The 10913-nt window shown below is 26.1% G+C and overlaps 1 protein-coding gene across 1 annotated transcript in view; it reads left to right on the top strand.

The window, feature by feature from the left end:
* Window positions 1-6384, top strand: part of LOC111621078 (insulin-like growth factor-binding protein-related protein 1) — a 33961-nt gene extending 27577 nt beyond the window's left edge. Inside the window, exons 3-5 of the mRNA XM_023363138.1 lie at window positions 2863-3022; window positions 4585-4755; window positions 6273-6384. Of these exons, the coding sequence (XP_023218906.1) occupies window positions 2863-3022; window positions 4585-4755; window positions 6273-6280 (339 nt within the window). The 3' untranslated portion in view covers window positions 6281-6384. The remainder of the gene's footprint in view (window positions 1-2862; window positions 3023-4584; window positions 4756-6272) is intronic.
* The last annotated feature ends 4529 nt before the right edge of the window (window positions 6385-10913 follow it).

Here is a 10913-nt window from a genome sequence, read left to right as displayed (position 1 = left end):
TGGAATTCATATAAAACGGAATAATCAACAGTGTTATAGGGGGTCGACTGTATGTATTTTTCAGAAGCTCATCCTTACTTTATTTTAGAAAATTTATATAAAACTTACCTATTGAGAATTGGGAATAACAAAATATCATTATCTTGCAAATTTAAACCTTAATAAATCATATCTTTTTTGTCGAATATCTCTGAAATTTTGTCGGGAGGTCAATGTATTAGGGTTATTGACGCTATTAAATTTTGATGGTTAAAGGTCAAGAGGGTGGGGAGATAGAGGGGATCATACGTCGGACTTAACGAAGATTTCACTCATAATTACTATTTACAATTTCTCTATAAAACCCATCTCTTACCTTCTAAAATTAAGCTTTTAATAAAATTTCGTAACAGATGGCGTCACACACAATTTTGACTATTTTAGCCGGGAAAGTTATGCAACTCGTTACTTGATTTTTAACGTTGAAATTATTTAATATTGTAAAATTTTAACAAATTGAAGAAGCTGAATTGCTGTAAAATACATTAGGAATTTAGCTTTACTTTTAAATTGACTATAATAAATTATATAGGGTCACGCATTTTAGGGGGTGGGAAATTAACATTCTTGAATAATTCTATTCATGACTATACGTTGAAAACTTGAAAGTGATAGTCTACAATAACATTACCTTGCAAATTTTTAGCTGAAATAGTATAATTAAGCTGTGTTTTTCTTACTAATTCAACTGTTTATCCTTAGAAAGCACAATTTTATCAAATAATTGCTGTTGTCACTTGAAAAGTACTTTACTTAGAAAGCAATTAGTTTGATATTATAATAAAATTTCATATAAATCATATGTTTACAGTACACATCACAAGGGTTATGCATTAAATATCTATATAGATCCAATTGAAAATGTAATTATTTCCTATAACTAGTTACATTAACTAAATTTACAATTGTTTTTATTGTAACACTTTTGTTATTTTAGCTGCATTAGTTGTGATTTAACAAGATAAATTGACTATAAATAATCTTGTTTATCTCTATAACTAATCTAATTATATTATATACACCATAGTCGTTCTAGTGTTAGGTATAGTGTGTCTCGTTATATTGGCTGCGATTGCATCAAGTATGATTATTCTTGTTATATCTGATGATATTAGTTACAGTATCAGTCTAGAAAGTAGACTGATACAAATCAAACATAATTAGAAAGAAATAAAGAAGGATATCGAATGTGTATTTTGTTTATTGTATTGTTAGTTACACGGTTTTTATATAAGGGATTTCTATTGTTAAAGGGGATGATAGTCTTTATTATCCTGACTTTACAGTTTAAAATAAATAAATAATTATTTATTAAAACATTAATATTAATATTTAATGAATTTTAACCATTGTAATTTAAATTCTTACATTTTTCTATTCGTCTACATTAATTTTTTACATCAATAATCCAATAATCATAACGATGATGATTTTTTAAAATTTATTTTTGTTTAAACCTGTCTAAAACGGAAAAATTATTCGAAACGGAGCGATTTTCTATGTTAAAAAAACCTGTCCAAGACGGAAACCTGCTGAAGCGGAAAAAATATTCGGATTCGTGCGATTCTGACTTACACAGGTCTAATCGATTAACATAAATTTTTCTAACTCGGAAATACAATTTTTAATTTAATATTGTAACAAAGGATTACTGATAATGATGATAAAGATTATAAATATTTCAATAATCTTTAAATAAATAATGTAGAACAGTAAAACCTGCATAAACCGGAATCGTATGGTAAAGAATATTTTTTTCAGTTTGGCTGATTTTCGTCTTGGACAGGTTTTCTTAACATAGAAAATCGCTCCGTTCAGAAGAATTTTTTTCCGTTTTGTACAGGTTTTACTGCATATTAAAATTATTAATTATAAATAATTACTTTTAAATTTTATATTTAATCATGTTTACTTATAGATAGTTTTCAATTTTGTTTTATTCTCTTGCATCTTCATCCGCATCCATGAAAAAGATGCGGATGAGGACATGATATTTTTTATTATTTTTATTTATTTCTTTTTTATTAAGGAAATAAATAAATATAATTTTATTAAATTTTAAAAATTCAAACTTCGATCAATCACGTTTGAAAGCGGATATTCGAATTTAAAAATAAAGATAAGATGGATTCCATCGTCTCTCATAGAATTCTAATCTTAATCCATTAAAAATACATTAGAAGTATCTTACTGTTTACATAATATTTCCTTAAATTAAATTACATTTTAAATAAAATTACATTTTAAATAAAATATTTCAACATGAATGAAATCTTTAATTTCATTCCAATCAATTTTACTTTATTTATTTTTCAAATGACATTTGATTAAAAAAAAAATAAAATAAAATTACTTTTGCGAATTTACGACTCCATATATATCAAGTATAAAAAATAAGAATTTCAATTAAAATTAAGTAGTGCATTAGTAAAATTATAATTAAATTAGATATATCTTATTTAATTTTTTAGACTTTTTAAAAAAAAAAAAAATATTAAATAGAAAATTAAATAAAACGGAAAAACATAATTCATATTTTACGTTCCAATGCGCGTATACTTTCGTGCCAATATAATTTTGGTTCGTTAGTTCTTAAAATTATGCAAGTAATTTTAATTTTAATTAATTTTCTTTAAGAATTACTACTCTTACAGAGGATTACTTAGTAATATTATTGAAATATCATTATTATTATTGTAATAGTATCATTAAGATTCTATTGAAAAAATTATCTTATTTAGTAGAATTTGTAACAGAAATCCATTTTAAATGTATATTAAACCAATAAATATATTAAATTCTTAGATATAACTTTATTTATTATTATTTTTTTTTAATTTAGCTCCAAAAATCACAACACTACCTACTGACATTCCTATCGTAATTGGAAGTCAAGCAGCACTTTACTGTGAAGCTATCGGGTGGCCACTGCCAAATATCGAATGGAAAAAGGAATCAGGAAATATATTTAATGATTTACCTGGTAAGAATTTGAAATATTTCAATTTAAACTCGAGGTTTTGGTACATTGTGTACGATAAATATAATATCTTTCATCTTGATGTTACCATAAGAACAATTAAGTAGTTCTTAGGATATTCTAGTACTTGTAAGTAATAGTATAAAGTATTGTGTACATAGTATATATAAAAAGGTTATTGTTAGCAAACTTTTATTATCTCCATATAAACACTAGAAGAAGAAGAAGCAAACTTTAATGTGTATGTTTGTGCGTTGTTTAGGCGTGTTTGGGTATGTGTTTTCTGTGTTTACGTGTGTTTGGATGTGTGTTTGTGTTACTACGTACAAATTTTTAATTAATTATTAATAAATAATATCTAAAATCATTTCTGTTTCATCACAGTACATCAATCAATACTACAAATAAAGATGAAGTTATCAATATTCTATCTTACTAACCGAATATCTCTGCTTATAAATATAATTAATTTTGTCTGGATTAAATTTTATTATTTATATCTAATATATTTTCTCATTTATATAAGGCAAATATGTGTTTTTATCGAAAGGAACATTTGCATAATATAATTAAATCGCGTTATAATTAATTAAAATAAATAAGATTACTTTATGTAACTTAAATGTTTTATCTAATCTACAGACACGTTTTAATACGCGAACAACACACAAAACCGTGTATAAGAAAGTGTGAATTATATACAGGGTGGCCAAAAGTCAGTTAACTCTCCTAAAGACAAAATTGTCGCCTCGTTCAAATACTTAAAATGATATAACATATGATTACATTTCTATCGAAGCACACAAAAGAAATACAATGTTAACTGAGTTTTGGGCCACCCTGTACTTATGCAAAATGTAGATGTACTTTAAAACCTGTCTAAAATGAAAACCTGCCTAAACGGGAAAGTCAAATCTCTGTCTTATAAAAAAATATAAAGTATTTTATTAAATAAATTTAAAATATTTCATGAGGTAAATGAATTAATGTAATTTTAGATACTGTTTAGTTAATTTAATACTCCCTAAGTTTATGTTTACGATAATACTTCGTTAGTACTTCCTTTAATAAGTTACATCGAGTTAGTAACACAGAGTTACAGCATTAATATTTGCTTGTATATCCCGTACGTAACTAAGATTTAAACACTATTATCATCTATTATTTAGAGATAATTGTTTGCTTCAACGTGAGATTCTTGCTGGGATTGATGTTCTGTACAATTTATCTCAATTCGGATTGATATCTAATGACTTTCACTTTATGGATCGATCTTAACAGAGAAAACACAATCCAGATAATAATACACAAAAGTTTTTTTAATTTTAAAAATATAAGTGAATAAAACAAGGTATGAATTGTTAAAAATAAAAAAAAAGTATATATTAAGGTAGTTAGGCTACACCATCATTTCATTTCCATAATTTAAAGGAAGCGACACCGAAGCGACGATACGCGTTATCTGAAAATTAAATTTTTTATAAAATTATTTATTTATTAGTTTTTGTAGTATTATTATAGAGTTTTGGTATAATTATTAATTGATTTTTTTATTAATTATATAGGTGATAACACTCATATAGCAATGCATACGAGGAATGGAAAGTATGAAGTATCCAGCTGGTTACAGTTTATACAGACGAAATCGACAGATGTTGGTACATATTGGTGTAGAGCAACTAATGATGAAGGAGAAGCTGAAGCATCTGCTCAACTTTACATTTTACCCGAGTTTTGTAAGTATTAATTTAGTTAAAATTCAATCCAAAGTTTAATTAAAGCCTTTTATAAAGATAATAAAATTCTATTATTTAGAATTAACAGAACAATTAGCCTTAAAAGACTGGTTCTACCAATAATCTCTTTTGACTTTAACAATCGACTCAGATGGTTGGTTGAAGTTGTCGTTGACGTTCTCAGTTTTGCATCCGTTTTTTTTTTAATCACAATTTTTTTTTAATTTACGTATTTTGTACGATTGTGGAGTATATTAAAATGAATAAACTCATATTTTAACATCTTCCTAAATAAATCTGTCACTCCGTTTACGCTTCACAAACAAAACTATTAAGTTCTAGAAGGTTGATTTGATGCATCGCTCGCTTCCAAAGAAGAAAAAACCCACGTAATAAACCTTAATATTTTTCAGGAAAAAGTATAAATAAAATAATATTTATACATTTATCTGGGTAAAGAGTTGACAATAATTGTAACTCTGATATTAAATATGGCATCAAGAAATTCGTGTGTTTATCAGTACGCGTATGTACTCACGCAAACAAATTTGAATTTTTACTAAATATTCGTCAATGTTGCTTGCATGTGGAGGAAGAAGATAAGTAATAATATATATATATATATTTTTTTTTCTTGTTTAAAATTTTATTTACTATTTATTACTGAGCTGAAGTAAATAGAATTGAAATTGTATAGTTCGTATCATGATGTTGCAGAGTATATTTTTCTTTCTTGTGTCTAGTATTTCTATTTTTTTGCCTTTTATAATCCTATCCATTTTATATTATTCTGCTTTTTATGAAAGAAACAGATAAGCTTTAACTAGGTCCTAAAAATCATCGAGTGGCCAAATCAATGATATCTCGATACCGGTATTTTGAAATAAAAATTACTTCTATACAAATATATATATATATAGGATTTAGTGTCACATTGATATAAATTTTATAAAATATTGTTTGATATAATAAAAACTCCACAATCAAGATAAAATTTGCATAGTGACTGAATTTTTATAATAATTCCAATATAAACTAAGTGAAGAAGATATATTCTAAGTTTAATTTTTAATTTATGTACATCTAAAAGGTGGCCCATAATTCAGTTAACTGTGTATTTTTCAAGTGTTTGTAAAGGAACAGAAGAAGAATTTAGTTTTGCATGGTTTAAGTCTATATATAAAGCAGCAATTTAATCTTCATAATGGATCTATAAGTGTCAAACCACCTAATACTAGTAGTTGGCAGCGGGTTCAAGCCTGAACAACAGACTAGCCATGTAAAGGTTTGGTCGAGGGTTCGCACATCACCAACACACTGGCCAATTAGAGGTTTGGTCGAGGGTTTGAGCTACACAAAAGGTTGGCCACGTAATGTATTGATTAGTGTTAATACACTACAAACAAAATCAAGCCAATCTTTACAACGGTAAACTGACTTTTGGGCCACCCTATATAATGTGATATATATTATCATTTAAATTATTTATTATTTACGTATTTTTCTCTTCCGTTTAGATGGATGAAGACGACGAAACAGTACACAAAGTATAATGAAATATCAAAACTAAACTACAACACTTCTTAATTTTCTTAATATATGTTCTTCAATAATAAGCCTACATTTAAATTATCATTTAAATTATTTATTATTTACGTATTTTTCTCTTCCGTTTAGATGGATGAAGACGACGAAACAGTACACAAAGTATAATGAAATATCAAAACTAAACTACAACACTTCTTAATTTTCTTAATATATGTTCTTCAATAATAAGCCTACATTTAAAAAAAAAATTCATTTATAATNTATCTCATAGTTCACAATACTGCAAAAATTTTAAGCATAATATTAAAATTCAGATCTCTTTTTCGATAAAATTGTTTAAATAAATAAAAAAAAAGAAAATTAAAATTCTAAACAGGTTTTATTACGGTTTAATTTCCAAAGGAAAAGAAAAGTTTATTAATATCCCTTATTTAGATTGTAGTTATTATGTGCAGTACAGTACAATGTTGCAATAAACAATTAAAAGGAAGAGAGTTGGGTTGAAACTTAATGAGTTTGATACCAGTAACAGATGCTGGTAATAGTGCAACAATGACGAACATTAATCAATTCCATGTCTTAACACGACATTCTTGTCTACGGTAATGACAAGTTTTATTCCTTAAAATTAAGTCTAAACAAATTATTTATATTAAATTGAACTAAAACTAAGCACTTTTCTCCATTCTTTAAATTATCACAATAAGTTTTTAATTAATACGTAACAAGCAATTAATTATAATACTTTTAAATACTGCAAATATGAATTTGATTGTAAGTTTCTAAATTCGTGTAACTAATTGACATGCTTCAAAATATATGTAGGCTTATTATAAGCTTTTTATTACTGATGAGATATTTAAATAAGTTATTACTAAAAATATTTTTAACAATAACTTCTCATTTAACCAATTTTATGATATATCTGTTATTTTAATTGATTGATTTATATTGGATAACCAGAATTTAAAAATCACTACAGAAATGATGCAAATTACATAAACATTATGTAAATATAATAATTAGTACTAATCTATTTAAATTAAGTGCACTTAATTTATAAATATACAGCAATTAATCATTAATCTACCCTCTCTGTTCATAATGTAATGGATATAGTCTACGATATATTAACTCTCATTATAACTGACTCTATTAGGCTGAGATTTTAAGAAGTTATCAACAATCTATTCAGGTATTTTTCCTAATATTTTATGTAGTTACCTACATTTGTTTCTATTATTATATTATAAACTTCTTGAATTTTATTATATTAATTTCAAGCTATTTATAGTCTCTTCTATATTATTTCTTTCAAAAGATTTCTCCTTCTTTATATCACTTGTTGTAATTGCTTAAATTTATATCATTAAGCAGGTTTTTCTTGAATTTTCTGCAATAAACTTTGCCTTCTGAATGTATTCCTCCCCTTTTCTGAACTGATTAGTTTTCATTTCTATACGAATTTAATTTATAAGGCTTTATGAATGAGGTCCATCGAGTGTATATATACATACATATAGATATAGATATAGATATAGATATATATATTAATCGTGTTAATATTACACTATTAAAGTAGTATAGTACTAGTGTAATAATCTATATTGCCTTGAAACTTTGATTGCTCAAACAGGACAATGAAGGAAATTTTTTGGAAATTTTTTTTGTATTCAGTAAAGAATCGCGTGATGATGATGATGATGATGATAAAGTATAACGTTATTTGATAAGATAAAATTAATTATATTTAAAAAATCAATTAAATTAAAGTGCCTAGAAGTCAAATTTAAAATTTTAGAATAGAAGAATAATGGGAAAAAAAAATAATTGTAAAATTAGTTTAATGCTGTAAAATTCTATATTTTAAGAAATTTGTATGTATATCAGAATGGTAAGAAGATTTTTGATGGAAAGAATGAAGTTTTTTGAATACAAAAGTCTCGATTGCTGGTTGTAACAAGAGTTTAATATAATATCTAAACGCTAAAAGTGCCAATCAATTAGATGTTGTGCCAATTTTTGTGTCTAAAAAAAACAATTGCCCTTCTCCAGTGCCGATCACAATGCCTGGCACACTGATTTCAAAATGGTGCTATATATGTACATAGACCTTATACGTTTATCAAATGTCGTATTATGGGAAAAAAATAAATGACGTTATAGGAGACCAGTTGGTAATTTTACTTGTTTTTTGGTCCCCTTATCTACCTTAAGCTTGAATTTTATGGTAAAAAAAAAAAGGTAATAAATTAGTAACGAGTGCAGTAAAATTTGAATATTGGAAGAGATAAAATTATCCTTGAATATAGGTGGTACTTTGCGAAATATAAAAATAAAACAGTTAAACTACTGAGCGATAATTGGTTGAATTTAAATTCTCGCTAGCCAATTATCGTTCGGCTGTTTATACGTACGGAATTTTTTTTTAAATCTTAATTTCTTTTTTCTATTAATAGGGTATAGAATGTTCGTCTAGTGTTTTAATTTTAAAATATTATCATATATATTATTTCTGATGCGAATTACATTAGAGAGGTTGAGATATTTTAAAATTTTAACATAAGATTGTGATCTATAAGCTACTAGGAAGACTCTCAATGAAGTTAATGCCAGGAATGAACAGCATTTATAGTATTTTCAGATAGCAGGAACATAAATTTTTTTTCAAAACGTGTTCGATACATTCGAACATAAAACAGCAAGTAGATAAAATGAAAATGGACGAAGGATAGCTTGCAGTAAACAAATAAAAATCCTTGATAAGTTCCAGAATGTAAGCACAGTACATAAAATCCGGTATATGTATAGACTGGGTTTATATCGAGCGATCTAGATTGCGATCTGTGCTTTTAGTACGTTTTCAGCTTAAATCGAAAGATTTATAATGTCACTTCACGCGAACAGACAGACAGATCTTCTCCGATTTATTCTACTTAACTACAGTATGGGATCAGTGGGACTAGAAGAGACGAAAATTCACCACATACATAACTGTGTTATCGTGATACACGAATGGATAAGCGCAAAACTAGAAGCAAGTAATAGCACAATTTAGTTAATGAAATTTACAAATGGTAGCCATAAATTTGTAAATGGATCTTTTCCAAAGTATTAAAGTGCATCCAACTAGTCTCCTATACAAGATTATAGACCAAAATCCCATAATTTTCCCAGCTGTCTTACCAAAACTAAACTAAAATAATCCTACTTATAGCCGTCCTGTGTTTAGATAAAAGGTATTTACTGATATTGTAATTAACTGCTGCTAGTGGAAATGTTATCCTGATCAAATTTTATCTTTTACTTTATTACTTATATAAATATATACATTAAAAACAGAAACGTCTGTTGTCTAGTGTAAAATATCCTTTAGTAAACATGTATAATTGGCCTTAATAAAGTGATTTCTAACGCAAATGCTGTCGTTTTTACTTCAATCACTGAATGAAATTCTATACATTATAAAGCCGAGTAGCATCTCTAGAGGACTGATATCCAATTTGTGAAATGTTTAGAGCGTATAGTTAATATTGTAACATTCATTTCACGATTTAATTTTCTTTTTAAGCTTTCCACTAAAGCTCTTCAATAGAAACTAAACAGTTCAATCAGTAACGCCTTGATTAAACTGTATAAAAATCGTTACAGTATGCATTCAGTACGAAGCCAAAACAATTATTTTCCATTACACTGGATCTAACACAAGATAAACATTTAAATTAGCTTCAATTTAAAGTAGTATCTTTCGATAATTCTACAGATAAAGTTGTGAATAAAAGTTTAGTTTATGCTAATTTGATTTTGTTAATTCTCGCTTCCAGTTTAGAAACGAGTTGCTTAACTTTCCCGGCGATAAAATTAAAATTACATATGTCGCCATCTGTTTGCGATTTTATTTTGAAAACTTTATATATTATTAATCATTATAAAATGGCAAAAAACTTAATTTTAAGTTTTATAGAAAAATTGTAAACGTTAATAACGAGTGAAATCTTCATTAAGTCCAAAATATAATCCCCTCTATCTCTTCACTCTCTTGACCTTTTACCACCAAAATTTAATAGAATTAATGACATCAATATACGAACATTCCTGCCAAATTGCAAAAATTTTCGACTACAAACAAAGAGGTTATTAAGCTTCAAAGTGGATGAACAAAATCGTGTTTACTCCATTCCCATATTAACAACCATATATATAGAAAAAACTTTCAAATTTTTCAAACATTTCGAGGTCCCTTGAGCGCAAAAAATGTAAAAATCTGGAAGTAAAAAAAAAAATTACAAATTTAAATCTTCAAAAATTGAAGAAAATTAATTAAATATAATTAACTTAAACAAGGATAAATTTTAATAAGGGTAACTTCATTAAAATTTAGAAATAAATGGAATTTGACTTACATAATTAATATAAGAACATAATTTAAATCATTTAAAAATAAAGGAAATAATACAATTTTAAAGGAGATTTTAAAAAAAATTGTTTTATATAGAAATTTATTATATATAAATGTTTAGTAAAATATTAATAAAAATAGTTATTACTATACTTTATAATTTCACAGAATATTAAAAATTTATTAAATTTAAACAAAAGAATAAGATATT

The sequence above is a fragment of the Centruroides sculpturatus genome, unplaced genomic scaffold, assembly GCF_000671375.1.
Source record: "Centruroides sculpturatus isolate CEXI.00-Female unplaced genomic scaffold, Cexi_2.0 scaffold294, whole genome shotgun sequence".
Classification (NCBI taxonomy): Eukaryota; Metazoa; Arthropoda; class Arachnida; order Scorpiones; family Buthidae; genus Centruroides; species Centruroides sculpturatus.
This window is presented reverse-complemented; position numbering and strand designations above follow the sequence as displayed.